The following is a 22,587-nucleotide window of genomic DNA, read 5'->3' on the forward strand; positions in this document are numbered from 1 at the left end:
GTCAGCTGGGTGCTTTGTGATGACCTAGAGGGGTGGGATAGGGAGGGTGGGAGGGAGGCGCAAGAGGGAGGGGATATGGGGATATATGTGTACATATAGCTGATTCACTTTGTTATACAGCAGAAACTAACACAATTATTTTGTAAAGCAATTATACTCCAATAAAGATGTTTTAAAAAAATAAAATAAAATTGAGAGGAAAGACACCCAGAAATTGCAGTAGAGTAGTTTAAGTGCTATGTTAGAAATATGATGGCGCTTACTCTTGAAAGTTAAGTAGGAATTCACCAGGGGAAGAAGAGCTGTGATGAGAGGAGGGAGGGTGAATGAACAGTAATAGGGAGAAGTTGTAGTATATGTCAACATCCAAAGGTGAGAGAGAAAATAGTGCACTTGAAGAACTGCAAATACTGTTATTCAGTATATCTAGAGCATGGTGTGCAAACTAGTCACATTTCTCCAAACACAAAATTCTCTCAAACCTCAGGTCCCTTTGCCTACCCCTGGTTTTCTTACTATCAGTTTAAGAGGCAAGGACCCAGGAAAACCTTTCACTATTGCCCCGTCCCCACCTATCCTCTCTTTCTCTCACTTATGAATGCTTTCTTATTCTTGTGTTATGTTTTTTCCTAGGTCTCCTTCTATTTTTTGCTCAAATACTCTCATATTTTTGATTAGAGCAAAGTAGAAAATCTGCCTAAATTCATATCAAAGAATACACACTTTTATAAAAAGCAAACCTGGAAACAAAGGGGGGAACCACAGTACATTTAAGATATTTCTTGATTTACAAAAAAACTTTATTTACACATAACATGTCAGGATTATTGCTATTGCATAACATGAGGCACACCTTAAGTTCTTCTTCTTTAGAACAGCAAAATAGTTTATTCATGAGTATATATAACTAATCTATTAAAAGTCTGTCTGAGGAAAGCTCTTTTGAATGATGCTAATCTCTTAAAGTTAATAAAATTGTCTCAGTTAATCTTTTAAATTTTATTATATTGTTTTTAGAACAGTAGATTAAACTGTTTTAGGGAATCTACAATAACTGTGCTATATGTGTAGGGGTTATTTCTGATTAAAATATTTTAAAAGAAGTGTTGCATTGTTGAATATAACAAACAAAAACAAAGTGCATTATTACTTACAGTATATTGTACTTTGCTTTTACAGCACACATAACCACTTACTTGCAAAAAGGCTCTCCATCTTTGCATGCACAAACAATATTCTCTGGACAGAAATGTATTATATTCCCTGGACAATCATCAAAGTCAGTCACAGATGTACAATTGGCTGTAAATAACAACATTCAAAAATCCCTCAACAATATAGAACAAATGTTTCAAACTTAGCTAATACACATGTGAAAAGTTCTACATGTTAGAAAAACTACATGTTAAAGAATCTTAAAACATAAAAATGAAAATAACTTTTTTGTACTTTGAAAATGTTCAAATACCATACTTTCAAGTACCAGTCTCCAAAAATCAAGATGAACAACACAAGTGATTTCATTCTGTTATTTTGTACCTGATGGATTTTTACAACATGGCTTTAAAAACAGTCACTACACGCCATTATAGCTTAAAGGCTATCTAACATTTGAAATAAAGTTCTTTTGTACTAAATTTGAGAATCATCTCTGGCTAAGGGAAGACATAACAATATATCCAAAGATAGGATCAACATACATCCTGGTTTGCAAAGACAGTTTCAGATTATGCCTTTTGTCCTGGAATAAATATTAATACTTCTCTCTTCACTTTCAAAGTGTTCTGGTTGAGACAGGTAGATTAGTTACCCTACTAGTAGGTCACTGGGGGTGGCAGACACCTCAGCCCCAATCCTTGATGATTTTCTGATATTTCTAAGGTTACCCTGGAGAGTCATTCTGTCAATGATATGGCTGCAGTACCCCTTCCAGAAATCTGGACTCAGAAAAGGTTTTCTAGAGTCTGAAAATCAGTGAGTAGGAACATTTATCTGGAGTCACAGGACCTATAAACATGCACAGAAACTGTAATTTCAAGAAAGGGAAAACTATTTTGACCCTCCACCAGCCTAAACACAAAGAAGAGATTCTATAAGCATGAGACTTCAGATTGCCCAAGTCCCAAGGTTAGAGGTGACAGGAAAGAAGGGAAAACAGCTCCAATAAGATCAGGTCTATAGAATCCAAAAGAAAACTGTTTGCCCTTTGGAGAGCATATTTTTTCCTAATGTAAAATATGACACATTGATTTTGCTACATAAACATATTTTTTTAAATAAATGAAAGGGTGACATCAGAAAAATACAGTACTTTAAAACAGTTTCTTCGAATCTGGAAACCATTTCAATTGACCAAAATGCACAACTGACCATCTAAGTACCAACTAACATTGCAAAACTCCCTCACCAGAATTAGTGAGTCAAATGGTACTGCTTGGAGAAATTTCAACAGGCAATATTTTGAAAAAGAATTGTACTTCTGGTCTCAGCAAAGATGTTAGGCCATTTTACAGACCAATATGATTATATAATTTATTTCTTTGGATATCTCTTTCCTTTTATAGGGATTCACATGGTTTATATTATGTCAAGTAAGTACCTGTTTGTATTGGACATGTTAACAGAGCGAAATTTTTCTGAAAAATAAAGTATAACCTTATATATTCTAAGAAACAAAGTGTTAAATATAAATAGCCTAAAACAATCACTAATATTGATGCAAGTAAACATTTTAGTTGGTAGTCCATAGAATTTTTTATATTTATCTTAGATACCAGAGACAAACATGTCAGCTTCAAGATAAAACAATTATTTATCCCTTCTAAGGATAAATATCTTTTAAAAGAACCAGATACTTTCAAGTTTGTGCATTTTTAACAATAGAACCTTTGCTTAGAGTTCTGTTTAGTCCCTTAGGCTACCTACTGCAGCCTTGATTCCTCCTCTGATTAATATCTAATGAATTCTTTACATCTTCAACCTATGGAAATAAAGCAATTAAAAAAATTCTTACGTTGTGCACAATGTACAGTCAGAACACAGCAGGAAATGAAGAAAATTCGAGTCAATATAAACATGCAATCCACCATCGTGAGAGTAAGACAGAAATACAAACAGTCCTCACAGCAGGACTTGGCTACTGCAATTATGAGAAAAGATCAGCAAACAGAGACTGTGAGTGGTTAATATAGGAGATAAGTGAGCATGGATTCTGAGCTTTCTCCTCCACCCTGTGTAAATTACTAGATAACGTTTTCATTGTACACTTGTTGGTTCCTCACATCTATAGTTCCTATATATAGAACACACATGACTTGTTTGTGAGTTGTATACTGCTTGTGTTTAGTCACAGGAATTTGTTACTTGTAAAAGTTATTTGTTCATCTTTGTACTAGGTTTCATCATGTTTTATTATTTGCCAAAAAATCCCCCACATCTTATGCATGAAATATACTGCTATGAATGCAGTTTTCAACCCTGTGCAAATCAGAGATCTCTGACCTTATAGCCACCAGGACTGCTAAACAATAATCTGAGGATATCATTGAGTATCATTGGCAAGGAGAAGAGATGAAGAAAAAGTAAGGAAAAAAAAGCAAGTGGAAAAAGACAGAAAGAGTGAAACAGAGGTAAGGAGAGTTGCCAGGAAGAGAAAATAAGGAGACAGGGAAGGAAGTATTAGGCAGGGCAACAGACACAGATGTAATCCAGCTGGGACACCAGGCTTTCGTTAAGATTCATTCTCTCTCACTCTCTCTCTCTCCCTCTGTCTTTCTTTCTCTCTCCCTCAAGTCTACATTTGCCAGGATGTCACTTCACATTCTGCTAATATTCCCTACCATATATTTTCCATTTAGGTCATTTTGATAAGTTGTTAACCTTCTACCCACTGTGTATCTCAAATTCTGCTACTTCCCTTACTTATTGGCAAATATATTTTATGTACTATTTCCTGCTTGGAATATATGCATTTTGTACTTTATTCTCCACTCCTTCTTCCTGGAAACCAATAAAATGGAAGTTTCATGAGAATGAGAATTCCAGGGTGATTCATGCCACCTGTTAATGCAAATAATTTTTTATCTACCTGGCCACCTTGACCTACTATAATTTATTTGTTTCCAGTAACTATATCTCATTTGAAAAATAATCTCCTTGTTTTAGAATAGAGCAGTAAAATAGGTACTTCATGGTATTAGTACAATATTATGAGACTATATATACCAATCTTTGAAAAATGAGAATTTTTAATTTATTTCTATTATCATGAGAACCAAGTCCTTATTTGAGTGTTTAGTAAGAAATAAGATACAAAGGGTTATGAACCACAGAGGGTAGTAGAATTTAACTCTATGTAACCTCTATCAGAATTCCCTTCACAAAATTACACTGGCCTTTGAGATGAATCTCAGCTTCTCTTGGTTCAGAATTTATAGATTACTATTGCCCCTAAAGTGCTCTGCTTAAACATTCTGGTGACAGGTAACTCAGACCCTCTGGAAGCAGCCAGCTCTGTCAGAAGTATTAGTCCTATTAAACCAAAGTCTACTCTCCTGAAACTTCCAGTCAATACGGAGCAAATTCACCATGGACCACTGAAAGACTTGTCATATGGTGAGACTTCAGAAGCACAGTGGCAGACAAGTTGTGGGAAGAGAATATTTCAGCTAACTTATTTACTACGGGTGTAGTTAATGTCCCCCTTCTTCATCTCTATCCTTTCTAAGACATTAAGATTTTTTTGTGCTGAAAGGAATAATGAGTGACAGTAACATTTTTAATGATAATGATAACAACTCATACGTTGGTTCTCAACTTCTCTTACCTACTTAAGGACTCTGCTCAGCAATGCTTCCCTCTCTCTTCTGCATTAGAATTTTTGGTTCTCCATTGTATCATTCCCATCAATAAATGTGCTCTCATGCCAAGCATCTCAAAAACAAACAAAAATCCCTTGACCTTACATCTTCCTCCAGGTATGTTCCTTTACTCCCATTAACAGCAAAATTCCTCAAAGGAGATGTCTAGACTTGTTATCTCCAATTTTTCTTCCACTTTGTCTTGAACCAACTTCAGTCAAACTTTCTTCTCACTATTCCACTAAAACTTCTCCTAGCATGCTCACCAGTGATTACCATGATGCTAAATACAATGGCCAATTCTCAACTTACATGACTTATTTTGGTAACCATGTGTTCCAGTTTGCCCAGGATAGTCATGGTTTTAGCCGGTTCTACCCACATGATTATTAATACTGTTATCTGTCACTCTCATAAGTGTCCCATTTTGATCACCCCACCATACCTATTTGACACAGTTGCTTACTCTTTATTTCTTGAAAAACTTTCTTTACTTGGGTTCCAGGACATCCCTCTCTTTTGCTTTTCTTCTTAGTTTTCTGGCCATTCCTTCGGAGTTGTCTCTGTTGGCTTGTTAATTTCTTAACCCAGGTCTATAGCTAAACCTCTTCTCTTTTCTATCTCACTTCATAGGAGATATCATCTCACCCCAGGCAAATGACTCCTGCATTTCTATCTCTACCCCAAACCACTCAGAACTCCATACTCAAATATCCAACAACCTACCTGACATTTCCACTTTGTTGTGTAATAGGTGTCTCAAACTTATTTCCAAAAGCCCCTTCTGATCTTTCCCCTTAAACCAACCCCTCAAAGTCTTACAATAGACTAAGATTGTACATACTCTAACCATATATCCTTCTAATTGCTTCCTTATTTACTGAGCTTCAAACTACTACACTGGCCTCCTTACTGTTATTCCAAAATGTTAGGCACTCTCCTTCTCTGGGAGTATGTACTTGTTCCCTCAGCCTGGAATGCTCCAACTCCAAATATCCAAAAATTTCATTCTTTCATTCTTTCAAGTTTCTGCTAAATGTCAACTTTTAAGTGAGGCCTTCCCTGGCCACCCTAATTTAATTTTGCATCACCTCCACAACACCAGCTCTTCCAAATTTCCTTCCCTGTTTTATGTTTTTTCATAACAGTTATAACCATCTGACATTCTATACATTTTGCTAGCTGATTATTTCTGTCTCCCTCAATTAAAAGGTAAGATTTATGAAGGCAAGGATGATATTTAAGCAGAGACTTAAAGGAATTAATGGAGGAGTCACGTGGTTTTCTACCTGAAGGGCATTCTGGGCAAAGGGAACAGGATGACATCATGTTACTGAACCAAACTTGGGTTCACTTGCTTGCGTGCAGTAAAGCCAATCTACTGACATCGGGTTGTGATGAAGGAAAGTGCAGTATTTATTGCAGGGTGCCAAGCAAGGAGTCTAGGGCAGCTAGTGCTTAAAAGACCCAAACTTTCTGAAGGTTTTCGGGGAAAGGTTTATAAAGACAGGGTGAGGGAGTGGGGTTGTGGGGTGTGTGATGGGCTCATGGACAGTCTTCTGATAGGTTGGTGGTGAGGTAATCAGGAGTCAACATCATCAACCTTCTGGTTCCAACCGGTCTGGGGCAGCATACGGTTAACTTCTTCTACCTGGTGGGGCTTTCAGTATCTGCAAAACAGCTCAAAAGACATGGCTCAGAATATTATCTATAGTAGGGGTCCCCAACCCCCGGGCCACGGCCTGTTAGGAACCAGGCCACACAGCAGGAGGTGAGCAGCAGGTGAGCAAGCAAAGTTTCATCTGCTGCTCCCCATCTCTCCCCATCGCTCGCATTACCGCCTGAACCATATCCCGCATCCCCATCCGTGGAAAAACTGTCTTCCACGGAACTGGTCCCTGGTGCCTAAAAGGTTGAGGAGCACTGATCTATAGCCCTTGAGGAGGAACTAAATATCCTTGACTTTGTTTAATGGCTAAACTATTATTATTTTGTCTTGCTTGACTGTTTTCCTTTCTTTCTGCATTTTCTCACTTCTCTGATTAAATGTACTCTTTGGAACTTGAGGAAGCTTAGGAGGCTACAGTTTTTCTACAGACAAGAGGCAGGTGGAGGACATGGAGGGGTACTGTTCTGAGAAGGCTCCATCGGGTCCTGCTCGGTTACAATTATATGACTTAAGTTTTTAAAAGCATCACATTGGCTACTGATAAAATACTTTAAGGGTAAAGGGTAGAAGCAGGGGGACAGTAGAAAGCTATCATGGCCTTCTGGTTTCAGCTCCCATACATGAAGAGCTTGTAAGTCGTCACTCCCATCCTTACAGCAAGGAGAAGGCCGAACAAACTGAAGATCAGTGATTTTCATAGACCCATCAGAGAATTGAGGTCACAGGCCAAGTCATTGCCCCCAAAACTAGAGTGACAGGTGAACATAGAAAATAAAAGTCCAGATTGTCTTATCTGGAATAGAAGCCACTGGAGCCAGTAACTGGTAGAAACACTTAAATGCTAATTGAAGAATTGCTGGAGGCTGAGCATCGACCAGCTGGAGAGTTAAAAAACTCCTGGGGCCCGGTCTAGGGGGTGGGCACACTTTCATTAATTTTAACTCCAGGAGTCCCACCAGATTCTCATGGTGAAGATCAGATGAAAATTTCTCATATTTTGGGCAGGTGGAGGGGAAAAGTAACCACACTGAAATATGACCAGAGGAAAATAACCACTTTGAAATGTCCATAGAGTTCTTTTCTCTGTAACAAAGCCCTGCCCTCAAGGGAAACTACTTTACCAGAGCCTTATCTGACTTAAGGGAAGGGCATTTAGGCAACTCCAGCCCACTATAGTTTTCCTTTTTCAGATACAAGAGGTGAAAAAAAACTAAGAAATACTTCTGAAGGTCACAGCCCAAGGACTCAGGTCCACTAACAAAATGAGATCTAATCACAAGACTGTAGAATGCTTCCCCTCCCCAATACCTTACTGCCACATCAACAGGGTTGCAGTATAATAACAGTGGATTACAACTGAGAGAGCTACAAGTCACAGACTTTATTTAAGGAGTCTCTAGGAAAATCCAAAGACAATAGGAGGCAAAAACAAGGACAGTAGAGGACATTTTAGCCACTGACACCACAACTATAGCAAACAGTAAGTACAGCCTAACTCCAGCTAAACATAATACCTCACACTAAATGTCGACCTACATTAGCTCCTTCTACCTCATACATTATATCCATTTTTCAAAAAAAAAAATTGGCATGCTAAAAAACATGCTAGAAAGCAGGGAAAAGAAAGTCTGAAAAGCAAACCAAACCAAGTATCAGAACCAGACTCAGATATGGCAGAGATTTCAGAATTATCAAATTGGAGATTTAAAATTATCATGATTCATATGCTAAACCTTCTAATGGAAAAAGTGGACAGCATGGAGGAATAGATGGGTAAGGTAAGCAGAAAAATAGATGCTGTAAGACAGTGTCAAATGAAATGCTGCAAAGCAAAACACTGTAACAGAAATGAAGGACACGTTTAATGGGCTTATTATTAGACTGGACATGGCTAGGGAAAGAATCTGAGCTAGAAAATATGTCAATAGAGAAAGAGAGAGAGGGAGAGACCTCCATCAAGCTCATTGCCCCTTCAGTTATCACTATTTCTTTCTTCATAGTACACCTAGTTGGAAGAGTCACACTCATTCATTGCTTCTACTCCTTCACTTCTTATCCATTCCTCAGCCTATTGCAGTTTGATTCCACTTCCTTCATTTTACTGAAATCGAAACTGTACTCAATAAGTTTATATACAACCTAATTGTTGGTAAATCCAGTGGGTACTTTACAATCTTTATCTCCTGTGAACATTTACAGCATCTGACACTGGTGACCACTCCCTTCTGGAAACTCTCTGCTCCCTTGGCCTCTGTGACATCACTATCTTTCTGACTTTCCCCATACCTTTATGGCAATTCTTTTCAATCTTCTTCAGGTGCTTCTCTTCTTCCATTTAGTTTATATACATTGGTACTCCTTAGGACTCTATCATTGGGGTTTTAATCTTCTCACCTTCTATACTGTTTATTGAGTAACCTCGCTGTGATTGTGTCCTCAAATACCATGTCTTTGAAAGTAGGTCTAAATCTATCTCCAGCCCAGATGTTGAACTGCTAACTGAATATCTTTGCTTGGAAATTTCAAAGATAACTCAAGCTTGATTATGGCTGAACCCATAATTTTGCTTCCTTGCCTGCTCCTTTCCCTTCCTATTTGCCATGTTTCATTAAACTGTACTCTTATCCATCTACTCACTAAAGCCCCAAACTAGGGATCTTCCTATGACCTACCATCTCCCTCATCCTCATATGTAGTCAGTCACCAAGTCTTCTCACTTCTATCTTCTAAAGAATTCTTGAATGTGTCCCTTTCCCCCCATCTCCACAGCTTTACTTCAGAACCTCATTTTTTTTCCTTAAATCTAGATTAAAGTAACAAACTCTCAACTGGTTTTGGCTCTTTCCTCTTTTCATTAGATTTATCTCTAAAACACAAAACTTGTCACTGTTTTGCTTAAGTTTCTTCGATGGCTTTCAGTCACTTCTGGATAAAGCCAAACTCCTTAGCAAAGTCATACCAAGTTCTTTCAAGATCTGGCTCCCCCTGATCTCTTCAACTTCATGTATTGCTACTCCTCCTTCCCTCACACTCTAATCATTGAACAAGTTGCAGATTTCTGGAATCTTTCTTGCTTTTTCTTATCTCCAGACTTTCATAAAGGCTTCTTTTACTACCTGGAATACACCCCCTCTCCTTTAATATGAATAACCCCTATTTCTCAACTGTAACTTAGCTCAGAATGTCACTTCCTCCAAAAAGCCTTACTTGACCCTTCAGTTTGAAACAGATGTTCTTTTCATCTGCTCCTTTGCCAGCCTCTGCATATCTCTAGCACAGCACTTACACCGACTTTTTATCTATCTATCTATCTATCATCTATCTATCTCTCCAAGAATACTGAAAACTTTGAGAGCAGAGATTTATCTTATTCATCTTTGCCTCCTCAGAGCCTAATGTAATATCTGTCTGACATAAAGTAGATGATCAATAAAGTTTTATGAATAAATGCTTAACTGAATGAATGCTTTTCCCCTTTATTCAATCTAATCTCCAAATTTCTACATTCTCCTTCACTCATTTCTTCCCTTTCTTATAAGCCAAACATTTCTCTTTTTTGATTTAATGTCTTAAAGACTTCTGTCTTGAAGTGTTCCACTGGGAGAAAACTTTGTGTGTTTGTGTGTGTGTGTATATACATATACACATATATATTCAAAGTACTTTTATGTTGTTATTACTGAAACAGAATACTCATTCATTAGAGTTCATATACTTTTTGAGTTTTAATTCTGAGCACGGAAGAAATATTTGCTCCCGGAACAAGCTTATTTTATTTACTTCAAGAGCTCCCTAAAATATCTATTTCTTCAGTTTATTTTGTGTAATGCAAGGAGATTAATTTACTCTTTTCCATATAGGTAATATACATACAGCATTTGCTTCATCATCATTTATAATTATAGAAAACAGGAGGAATTAAAATAATTTATTCATGCAAAAGAGTTATGTAACTACTAAATGGCAATGCAAGACAATGATATAAAATGGCATGGGTTGAAAAAATTCAGTAACAATTCAGTTTTTTTTTCTGTTTGTTTTTTAGTATCAGTTTTTCTGTTATTTGCCAACAGGATATGGAGGAAATTAAGATCATTAGGTCACAAAATGTTAAAACTGTAAGCTGCTTTGTTTTACAAATGGTGAGAATGAGGTTCAGGGAAATTAATGTCTTCAATCTAATCCCACAGTTTAGATTAGGGGCTAATGTGAACTAACATTTCTGTTTTCAGACCTGATACTATGAATAATAATAATAAAACCTACAGTTGTATAGTGCTTTAAAGTTTTTTCCGTTGCAGAGCACAGGCTCCAGATGCGCAGGCTCAGGGGCCATGGCTCACGGGCCCAGCCGCTCCGCAGCATGTGGGATCTTCCCGGACCGGGGCATGAACCCGTTTCCCTTGCATCGGCAGGCGGACTCTCAACCACTGCGCCACCAGGGAAGCCCTGCTTTAAAGTTTAAAAAGTACTTTCAGATGCATTATCCTCTTTGATCCTCAAAACCATCTTTGAGGTAAGGCAAATATTATCCCCAATTTATAGATGAGAAAGCAGGTGGTGGTGGAGGAAGGGCTTAAAGAGATTAAATAACCTCTCAAATTTATATAACTAGTAAAGATGTAGAGCTGGGACTAGGATTCAAGTCCTTTAGCTCTAAATCACACAATAAATCACAATAAACTAAATAGGAATCTGAATCAGCAAGTTAGTAACAAAAATTAATTTGCTTTTTAATTTAATTTTATCTTCTCCTTTTGGTAAAATACCTCACTAAAGAATTATAAAATGTCAGACTTTGAGGAAGTTGAGTTGATAAATTAAAATACTCCCTGAGTCCGTTTTCCAAAGTTTCACAATAATTTTGAACCTTGATTCATGAGTCATTTTAACTATGGTGAATACTTTCCTATAATGGTATATATCAGCTTAAAATAATCAGCAGGGTGAAATTTGTAATGAGAGGAATAAAGGTCATCATTGGATATTTCAACCTCTGGAGGTTTGCTCAAGTCTTGGGCAACTTATTAGGTACCTAGCCCTGTCCTAGGCCCTGAAGAGATTTTTTAGACCAGGAGCAACACAGGATTACAATGAGTGAAGCATACTTAAATCGCTTAAACTACATCATGGGTCAAGCAATTCTTTCCCTTCAGAGTTCACTAAGAACCTTGAGCAGGCAGTTCACAATTTTTGAAAAAAATCACACATACAAATTTAAGGTATTGCTCAGCAATGGATCACATATTCGGTGAGGTCTTCAATGGAATAATTCAAGAATGAATTGACTGGAATGTGGAAGGACAGTTTTAGTATTGCAAGTTTCACGGCATTGATACATTGCAAAGAAAACTTACAGTTTGCTAGTAAAAAGACTTGAAAAGTACTTGAGCATTCAAACACGGTTTTGGGTTTTTTTTCCTACAAGATATATAGATATAGATATAGATAGATATAGATATACATATGGTTTTTCATCTGAAATCTGTACATTGCCTGTTATGTTACTGTAGATGTTTGGTTAAGCAAATTCCTATGGGCTCATTACAGATTGACTTTGAGATAAGTTCTCAAGTGTGCAGAGTTCAGAAATGTTATCTACCATTTACATAAGCCAGTGGGCAATTCTCCATTCTTTTTTCTCTTCCTACACACAGGCACACAAACTTTCCTGTTTTTCTACCTTCAAATGGAAGGAAGAAAAATCATGCTTCAGATTAATGCAATACAGGGGTCTTTTTGCTTTTGCCTTCATTTTTGCCTGGCCAACTCTTAATCAGTTTCTTCCCAAGGAAGATACCTACTTTTCCACGTTAAAAGAAAACCCAACAAATTATTAGGTTACCTGTGCTGCTCTCTCATAGCACCGTTTGATTCTTCTTCACAGTATGTATCACACCTTTTTCTCTAGGCAGATAGATATAATTTAATGTCTGTGTCCCCCAGGGACCATGCTGGCTTTGTGCACCAGTGTATTCCCAGTGCATAAAGTGATGTCTGCCACATAGGTGCTCAGTACATATTTGTTTAATGAACAAAGTGGAGAAGAAAGTTGGCATTTATTGAACACCTGGTCCTATGCTAGACACTTTCACATAACTCACATTTATTCTTTATAACAGTTTTGTGAGGAAGGTACTATTAGCACATTTATAAGAGGATGAAAGTCAGAGAGACTAAACAATTTTTCTAACATCACAGCATTATTAACTGGCAGTGTCAGGATTCAAACTGAGGATCCTCTGACTTCAAAGCTAGTGCTCTCACTCTACCATATTGCTTCTTTTTTTATTTTAAATTGAGATGTAATTGACATACAACATTGTGTAAATTATATATCACAACATGATCACTACAGGAGTGTTAGCTAACACCTCTATCATGTCACATAATTATCCTTTCATTTTTTTTGTTGAGAACAGTTAAGATCTAGTCTCTTAGCAACTTTAAAATTTATAATAGAGTTTTGTTGTCTATAATCACTATGCTGTGCATTAGATTTCCAGAACTTATTTACCTATTAGTTGCAAGTTTTTACCCTTAAACAACATCTTCCCAGGTCTCCCATCTCCAAGCCTTTACTACATTGCTTCAGTATCTGTCTAGTGTGACTTCTCCATTGACTCAGTGATGTAAAGGATGTACTAGCAAGCCATATTTAAAAGAAACAGAAGGAAGGAATAAGGTAAATATTTGAAGCTAAATACTTCCACTTTCATTCCCAAATATCTAAATATCACAGAGAAAGTTGGATTACAAACAACTATCCAAATACATTTTTGTAGAGTAGCGTATTGATAAATTATGGCATCAGTAACACAGCCCTGAACTTTTAAAAACATATTTTATTTTGGGTGTTTTTTAAATTTAAAAGGTAATATGTCTACAAATAAGAAATGTTGTAGGGTGTGTGGAGAAAAGGGAACCCTCCTACACTGTTGGTGAGAATGTAAATTGGTGTAGCCACTATGGAGAACAGTATGGAGGTTCCTTAAAAAACTAAAAATAGAGCTACCATATGATCCAGCAATCCCACTTGTGGGCATATATTCAGAGAAAAACATAATTCGAAAAGATACATGCAACCCAATATTCATAGCAGTGCTATTTACAATAGCCAAGACATGGAAGCAGCCTAAGTTTCCATCAACAGATGAATGGATAAAGATGTGGTGCATATATACAATAGAATATTACTCAGCCATAAAAAGGAATGAAATAGTGCCATTTGCAGCAACACAGATGGACCTAGAGATTATCATACTAAGTGAAGTAAATCAGACAAAGAAAGACAAATATTATATGCTATTGCTTATATGTGGAATCTAAAAAATACAAATGAACTTATTTACAAAGCAGAAAGAGACTCACAGACATAGAAAACAAACTTATGGTTACCAAAGGGGATGGGGGATAAATTAGGAGTATGGGGTTAACAGATATGTACTACTATATATAAAACAGATAAACAACAAGGATTTACTGTATAGCACAGGGAACTGTATTCAATATTTTGTAATAACCTATAATGGAAAAAATATGAAAAACAATATGTATATATGTATATGTATAACTGAATCACTTTGCTGTACACCTGAAACTAATGCAATATTGCAAGTCAACTATACTCCAATAAAAAGGTAATATATACTCCTAATTTTAAAAAGTCAAACAATACAGAAGTGTATACAGTAAAACCCCAAATCCCTTACCTTCTCTCCCAATCCTACTCTCGGGCAGTAACCAGATTTGACAGTTTGATGTGTTGTGAACATGCCTTTTTTGTTTCTGAAAAATCATCTACACTTTCCATTAAAAACTGTTATGAAACTCATAATTGACAGTAATTACGACAGTGAGTCCAGATGTTGGTAAATGTTTTGCATTTAGTGTGCTTGTTCTTAGAGCACATCTTTGTAATAATTGAGATGCAGGGTTCAAAGGGCCATGCAAAGTTCATATAGTTCTTCCTACTTTAGGAAACCTGTTCTTTCACCTTCTTTTCTTTCTTTCATATAGTCATTCATTTATTTATTTACTCCAATATGTATTGAGTGCCTACTATATGTCTGGCACTGGGAATACAATCGTGAGCAAGACAAACGTGGTCCCTGCTCTCGTTACAGGTTAGAGGGAAGAGACAAATATACTATTTTAACTCAGGGTGATGAATAGTATGAGAGAATGTGCTTCTTAAACTTTAGTGCACAGCAGAATCACTTGGGATTCTGGCTAAATTGCAGGCTGGTCCTACACCAGACCCACTAATCTGGAGGGTGGATACTAAAAATTTGCGTTTTAATAAGCTCCCAGGTGGTTCCAATGGGAGTGTTTTCTTTCTGCGACATATAGAGGAAGAAGGAGTGCATGCAATAGGGAGTGAGTGGGGGGCAAGTTTGTTTAAAGGGAGTCAGGGAAGACCTCTGCAAACAGTATGTCTAAATTGAGACTTGAATGGTGAGTCAATATTAACTAGGCAATTGGAAGTTGGGGGTTGGGAAGTGGGTAAGTGCATAAGAACAGAGACTTGCCTGAATCTGAGAGGGAGCGGGCCTATACTCAGGAAATGAAAGAAGTTCAATATGGCTAAAGAATACAGTTTGAGGTGGGTAGGTAAATGGCAGGTGGGTAGCTGGGTAAGAACCTCCATGGAAAGGGTAGCTTGAGGTGATAACCAAGGTTGGTACCACAGGGATTGTTAACATTTAGAGGAAGTGTGGAGGAGGAAGAGGTCAAGAAGACTAACAAGGGCCATTCAATTATTTTCTGACATATCCTTGGTCAATTAACTATCTCTTTTTTTCCATTTATACATATATCATTTTCTCTCTAAATATAAAAATAATCCCTTACATTTGTACCTTCTTATACATTTTTTTCTTTTGAGTGGACCCTCACAACAAATCTGTGAGGTAGTTTGGGCAGGAATTATTATTTCCATTCTACATATGAGAAAACTACGGCTCATAGAAGTTAAATTTCTTAAGGCCTCAAAGTTGCTAAGAAACACAGAATTGATTCTTGAACTAGGATTTTTTATGTTTGTTATGATTTGTTTTGGTGTTTGTTGATGCCAAGTTCAATGTTCTTGTACTCTCTATTTCCCTATTTGAGGGTATTATGAATTCTGACTTTATCTTCCAAAATTCTATACATTCTAGCCAACTGAAAGCCATTACAAAGTTGAGCATATCATCACCAAACTAGTGATGATGGCACAGGGCCCAGGGCCAACTTAAGGAGGACCTATTCATTTTCATCCCTCTCTGTGACGGATAACTCTAAATTTTTTGTAACAGATAGGCTTGTAGAAGAAAAAGAGTGTGTCTTAGAGTATATGTTGCAAAATCACCAGCATCTTTTGAGTACTTATTAACTAAGCACAATATTCATGGTAATAACCTTTTCTGTAACAGCCCAGGATATTACAGAAGATAGTTTACTGCTATGATTTTCAGTTTCAAAGTTCAAATGAAGCAGAGCTCTCTCATCAAACACCATTGACATAAACTCAGTTTCTGGAAATGTGCTTCCTTTAACTTTGCTTCCTTCTGTTTTGCATATTTCCTAATAACTCCAAAGAGAACTGAATTATCAATTTCATCAACTTTCTTATCCTTTTTGGTCTGCTTTCACCCCAGAATTATGTTCTTCTTAAGAGTTTCTAATTTTACCTTTCATTTTCTCCAAGAATATTACTTCTACACTAGAGGTGGAGAAAGACTGTCATTATTCCTGTTTTAGAGTTGGGATTTCCTTTTAAACTGGAGACATTTCAGGAAGACAATAACTAAGTGGTTAAAAGTAAGATTAGTGGGTACAATTAAGGGGAAGAGAAAATAAAATTTCTTTGGGGACATAGCTACAGTATCAGTCCACTGCCTCCACCATACACTGGAGGGAGAGGCTTTCCCAGAGAACTAGTTCAGGAGCAGGTATATTTGAAGAGACTAGAAAAGTAAGATTATAATAATATTTAATTGGGTTACTAGGCAGTTTAAAAGGAGTCTTTGAAGGGGAAAGAGCAGGATTTAAATTACATTAAATTTCTTAATAAGAATTAAAGCAAGGATAAGTTATTTCATAAATATTTCTTGAATTATTTTATTCTATTACTTGAATTTTTTTTATTTTTAGTCTCTTTTCATTGAAGTATAGTGGTTCAGTTTTATATATATATATATATATATATATATATATACATACTTTTTCAGATTCTTTTCCATTATAGGTTATTACAAGATATTGAATATAGCTCCCTGTACTATATAGTATGTCCTTCTTGTTTATCTATTTTATATATGGTAGTGTGTATCTGTTAATCCCAAGCTCCTATATTATCCCTCCCCTGCTTTCCCCTTTGGTAACCATAAATTTGTTTTCTATGTCTGTGAGTCTCTTTCTGCTTTGTAAATAAGTTCATTTGTATCATTTGTAAAGATTCCACATATAAATGATATCAAATGATATTTTTCTTTGTCTGACTTACTTCACTTAGTATGATCATCTCTTGGTCCATCCATGTTGCTGCAAATGGTATTATTTCATTCTTTTTATGGCTGAGTAGTATTACATTGTGTATATATATATCATATCTTCTTTATCCATTCATTTGTTGATGGCATTTAGGTTGCTTCCATGTCTTAGCTATTGTAAATAATGCGGCTATGAACACTGGGGTGCATGTATCTTTTCTAATTAGAGTTTTTGTCTTTTCCTGATATATGCCCAGGAGTAGGATTGCAGGATCATATGGTAGCTCTATTTTTAGTTTTTAAAGGAAACACCATACTATTTTCCATAGTGGCTGCACCAGTTTACTTGGATTTTTCTTTTTAGTCTTTTTAAAACTTGAAGTGTAGTTGAGTTACAATATTGTATTAGATTCAAGTGTACAGCATAGTGATGCAGTATTTTTGCAGATTATACTCCATTATGTTATTACAAGATCCTTTTAGTTTTTTATTCATTTAATTTAAAAATAAATTTATCCTGATTTTACTCTTTGTTATTAAAATAAAATGGAAAAACCCAGAAATTTTAAATATCATTAATTGCTACTAATGGTATCAAAACACTCTTTTTAAGGATAGCTTTACTCCACCAATTTCCTCTGATTCTCGTTAAGATATTTGAGGAATTAGAATTTACAAAAAAAATTAAATTGAAAAGAAAGTTCTAACTTGACACTCCCTGGATATTTGCTGAAACTTGTATACTGAGGAAGATCATTTGCCTAAGAGTCCTATATATCAAATTCCAGGTATTTAAGCATCTTAAATAGAGCTTTTGTCTGGGCTTCATCTACTGCTATTTTTCAAAAAAATTTCTGGTTTTTTCCGGATTTTTTTTTTTTTTTTGTGGTACGCGGGCCTCTCACTGTTGTGGCCTCTCCCGTTGCGGAGCACAGGCTCCGGACGCGCAGGTTCAGCAGCCATGGCTCACGGGCCTAGCCGCTCCACGTCATGTGGGATCTTCCCGGACCGGGGCACGAAGCCGTGTCCCCTGCATCGGCAGGCAGACTCTCAACCACTGCGCCACCAGGGAAGCCCTTTCCGGAATATTTAAAGTGAAATTTATTTTAAAAATTTATTGCACAAATATGTTCACTGGAAAGTTGTTTGATACCACAAAACTGGAAACAATTAAAATGCACATCAAATATGAGGTTGATTAAATAAAAGAAAGCATATACATGAAGAGTAAAGTGACTATGCATCTGGTTTAGAGCAGTGGGCTCAGGAGGTCACACTAGTCCTGAGTTTGAATCTTGACTCAACCATTCCCAAGTTGTGCGATATCAGGCAGGTTAACTTCTCTAAGCCTCAATTTCCTTTTCTATGAAACTGGGATCATTGTGCCTACCTCACTGTGAGGATTAAATGGGATTATGTATATAAAACATGTGCCATAGTACCTGACACTTGATAAATGCAGGGCTCAAACAATTTGGCACATGGTTGGTGTTTAATAAAGATTTGTTGAATGATAACAAATTTTAAAAAATGTTATATGTTATGCTATAGCAGCTGGGGAAGACTAATAATACATTGTTAAGTAAAGAAAGACAGTTACTATGATGTCAATTTTATTTAAAATATTATATATATATATATATATATATAGAGAGAGAGAGAGAGAGAGAGAAATATATATAGAGAGACAAAAGATAGTTTTGAATCATTGAAATGTAAAAAATGGTTATGTACAGATAGGACTCTGAGAGGTTTTTAATTTCTATGTTATGCATTTCTTAGGTAACCCAAATGTCTCCCAGTCTTCTGGAGCCATTTATTCCTGTAATAACCAAATGTCTTGAGTTCCTACCCTAGGTAACGGCAGGGTCTAGCTCGCTACCCACCCCTCTTCCTCTAGGGTAACCTTCTTCTTAGATACCTGTTCATGAATTAGTCCAAGCTTCAGTTTTCCCAGTCCCTGGGTTCAACTCCTGCAGCTGCTGTCTTCTTTCAGCACCTCTGTCAGGCATGTAGCCTTCATCTCTCCATTTTCATGGCCCCAAACCACCAAGGCTAGTCTACTGACTTTCACTAAATTACTGGTAAGTGTTTTTCCATACAGCATCTAGTAGGAAACAATTTAAAACTGAATACTGATATCTTAAAGAGAACATTTAGTGGCTATCTTGTGCCCTAGACCTTAGCCTACCACCGTTTGGCCAGGTACTGCTCCTCAAGCCAAGAATTCTTCATTTCCATTTAATCTCTCTTTTCCTAGTTCCTGAAACACCCAGCCTCTTTCTCCAGATTGCTCCCTGGAAAAAAATCCAAGTTCTTTTTTTTATATGCAAAGAAATCTAATTCTCAGTCCTCATCCCAGACTAGGCTCTGGCTGGACTCATCTTGCCTTTCACATAAGGTTACTGTTGGGGAACTTTTCTAAACAAAAAAGCCATGCACCCATGATCTACACCCTCAGCTAAGCAAAGAGACAGCATAAGCAAAGTCATGATTTTCCCTTAATTGGAAATTTGCTGATAATATCTGGAAAGGAAGAAAATTCATATTCTTGGATGTGCTCAATTTTAACCAGTGCAAAATCTAGAGGTAATTTTTTGTCTGTCTGTTACAGATATTTTCCAAATGTTTTACAATGAGCATGTATTCTTAATAAAATAAAATACAGCAAATATTATAAAATATTAATCTTTTAATTGATGAATGTCTTAAGTTTTCATTTCATAAAATATCCACATATGTTAGTTCTGTTCTCCTTGCCTTAAGTGCTTCCTCACCCCACTCCCCACCTCCTGCTTTTTCTTTTTCTTTCTTTTTGTTTGTTTGCATCTTACAGGGGTAAAAATAAAAAGCTTGTGAATTTAAAAGGGACAGGAAAAAGATGGGCTCTGAGGTACAGGGAGATTCCAACAAATTTGTCTGCTTGCTATAGATGAAAATTATATAAATGTCTTTCTCAATTGTGAATATTCATTTAGATGAAACCAAGCTGGGGTCAGAATTCCGAATGCTGGATTTTACATAGCATCTTCAGAAAACGGGGTCTAATGTATTGTAGCAATTAGAGTTTAAGTGCATAAACATATCCATGTTTTTACACCTATGGGAGATGGCTTATACATCATACTAAATTAAAAACATTTTGGTAGAGCAGACCATGAACACACATTTTGAATTCTTAGAATTTGGCACGTATTGGCTTACAAAATTTACCACCTAGACTAGATCTGTAATAAAAGATCTGTATGTTAAGACTAAGATTATATTTTAGAAAATTTCTGATAATATCTGGAAATGATAAAAACCTGAAATTTAAATAATATGTACACCTTTATTAAATATAAACAAGGTTACAATGTTTATCATTTAGACTTTGTTTCTAAACTGGATTACATTTCTACCTTGTGGCAAAGACTTATTATTGATGTTTTTGTTTAAATATTGCAAAAAACTATTTTTTCCCTGATAATATACCAGTTATAGTGTGGAGATAATTTGCATGGCTGATGGAGACAGTCTCCTTCTGTTTCTAAGATGGAACAAGTTGTGTTAATAAGTAACTGTGAGCAAGAATATGCATTTTTGTGTGTCCCCTTAAAATCACCATTGTATAATGATAAAAAAACATTAAAAATTAAAAACAAACTAGCACCTAAATCACCTTCAAGTGATGGAAAGTTCATGAGCCAAAGTACAAAAGAAACTTGTTAACAACTCTAGATCACTAAACTATAATTTCTAATTTTACCCCTTTAAGGCATCAGCCAGAAACCTAACACATGTCTCCTCCTCTTATAAAGCAAAAAAGCAACGTCATTCATCCCCACAATAAATTATGAAAGTGATTTGATTTTGTAAAGCAAACAGCAAAATTCCTTCACCTCTTTTCTGGCATTTCAGAAAAGCCAAAATGAGAACTGGGTTTTCCTTATTTTGTCTGGAGTTTCAGTTGTGTGACTTAAATCAAGTTACCTAACCTCTCTGAATCTCAGTTCCTTTACTTGAAAAATGAACATAATAATATAATCTACCTCACTGGATTATTGTGAGCATTAAGTGAGCTAATATAAGTAAATTGCTCCTTAGACCCATGCCTAACACCACAGGAAGCATTCATAAAATTTTAGCTCTCATTGTTATTACAGGTCGATCAAGATCAGGAATCTATCTACATCTAATTTGTGTTGGGTTTGGCATAGTTCTGCAATGTGACTTAATTTGTCTGTCATGCTAAGAAGGTGGGCTCTCTAGTTTTCATTTATAGCTAGTATAGGCAAAATGGTGATTGTACTCTTTAGTTCTATTCGAACCTTCCATCTATGGGATGGGCTTTGGACTCTCCCCATTCTGGCATGTATTAGATTTTGGAAAATTAATCTTTCTAAGTTCCAGTTTCTTTATTGATAAAAATGGGGAACAAGAGTATATATCTCACAGGGTTGCTTTGATGATTAAATAAGTTATGCATACCTAAAGACCTTTTCGCAAAGTGTGAGACTTCATAGCTTCAACCAATGTTTTCTGGTATGTTTAGAAAATAAAAGACACTCCATCTACAACAATATTAGCACCAGTTATATAATATACATTGTTGAGGAAGTGAGCCAACAGATAAAAAGATGGGAGAAGGAATTCTGCGAGGGGGGATGGGGTGAATGGACAATATACCTGATCTTACAGATATGGGGGGTGGAGAATAAGCATAGCATGTGTAAGGAGCAGGATAGTGTGATGGTAAAAACCCTGGAGTTGGAATCAGATAGACGTGGGTCTGAATTCAGGCTCTTTGCCAACTGTTCATGTCTTGGTTAGGTTGCCAAATCTTATGAATCAGTTTCCTTAGAACTGGGGATAATAGGGTTGCTGTGGGATTGAATGACAAAATGCAAAGTGCCTCCCACTGAACCTAGGTCATAAAATAACTCAATAAATAGTAGCCATAGTTATTCTTAATTATTTGTAAACAAATATTTTCTTCATTAGGGACTTGAGCACCTCAATAGGAGAACCCTTTTAAGCATTCCACTTTCTATGGTGTGGGGACAAGGTAATAAGTGGAAGTCAGAACAAAAATAGGAAGTGAATTATTTCAGGGCTGGGGCATGGGGAAAACAGAATGGGTTAGGACAAATATCCTTACATTTGTTGGTTAAAACAGTGGACACTATTAGGGTGTCAAGCATATGCTCTGAGATTCCTCCCAGCTTTCTGCTTCAGCCTCTTAAGCTCTTGGGAGGAGGAAATAAAATGGTGTAGCGACCCCTGCCTCGCCCCTCCCCCACCACGTGGGGGAGCACTCACACACGTAAATAAGGGCATTGTGACTTCATCACTGTGATGCAGTGATGGTGCAAGGTGGTGAAGCAGTAATACTCTCCCAGGTTCATTTTCTTCTTCCCCTCACTACCAGCCTGTTGGCAGGGAAAGGCCAGATGACAACCTGAAACCCAGCCAAGCCTACAGCTGTGATAGCTGGTAAGGTCAACTCCAGCAAATCGGAGGCATCAGTAATCTTCTTTAGGTAGCACTCCTTTATTTTTCCCATTCTCATCTTGATAGAAGAGTATCTCAAAGAACGAATCAA

The 22,587-nt window shown here is 36.6% G+C and overlaps 1 protein-coding gene across 1 annotated transcript in view; it reads left to right on the top strand.

The window, feature by feature from the left end:
- Positions 1 to 3,023: 3,023 nt before the first annotated feature.
- Positions 3,024 to 22,587, top strand: part of SATL1 (spermidine/spermine N1-acetyl transferase like 1) — a 45,703-nt gene continuing 26,139 nt past the window's right edge. The window contains exons 1-2 of the mRNA XM_060137300.1: positions 3,024 to 3,174; positions 4,483 to 4,614. Coding sequence (XP_059993283.1) covers positions 3,024 to 3,174; positions 4,483 to 4,614 — 283 coding nt within the window. The remainder of the gene's footprint in view (positions 3,175 to 4,482; positions 4,615 to 22,587) is intronic.

This window comes from Lagenorhynchus albirostris, chromosome X (genome assembly GCF_949774975.1).
Source record: "Lagenorhynchus albirostris chromosome X, mLagAlb1.1, whole genome shotgun sequence".
In the NCBI taxonomy this organism is placed as follows: Eukaryota; Metazoa; Chordata; class Mammalia; order Artiodactyla; family Delphinidae; genus Lagenorhynchus; species Lagenorhynchus albirostris.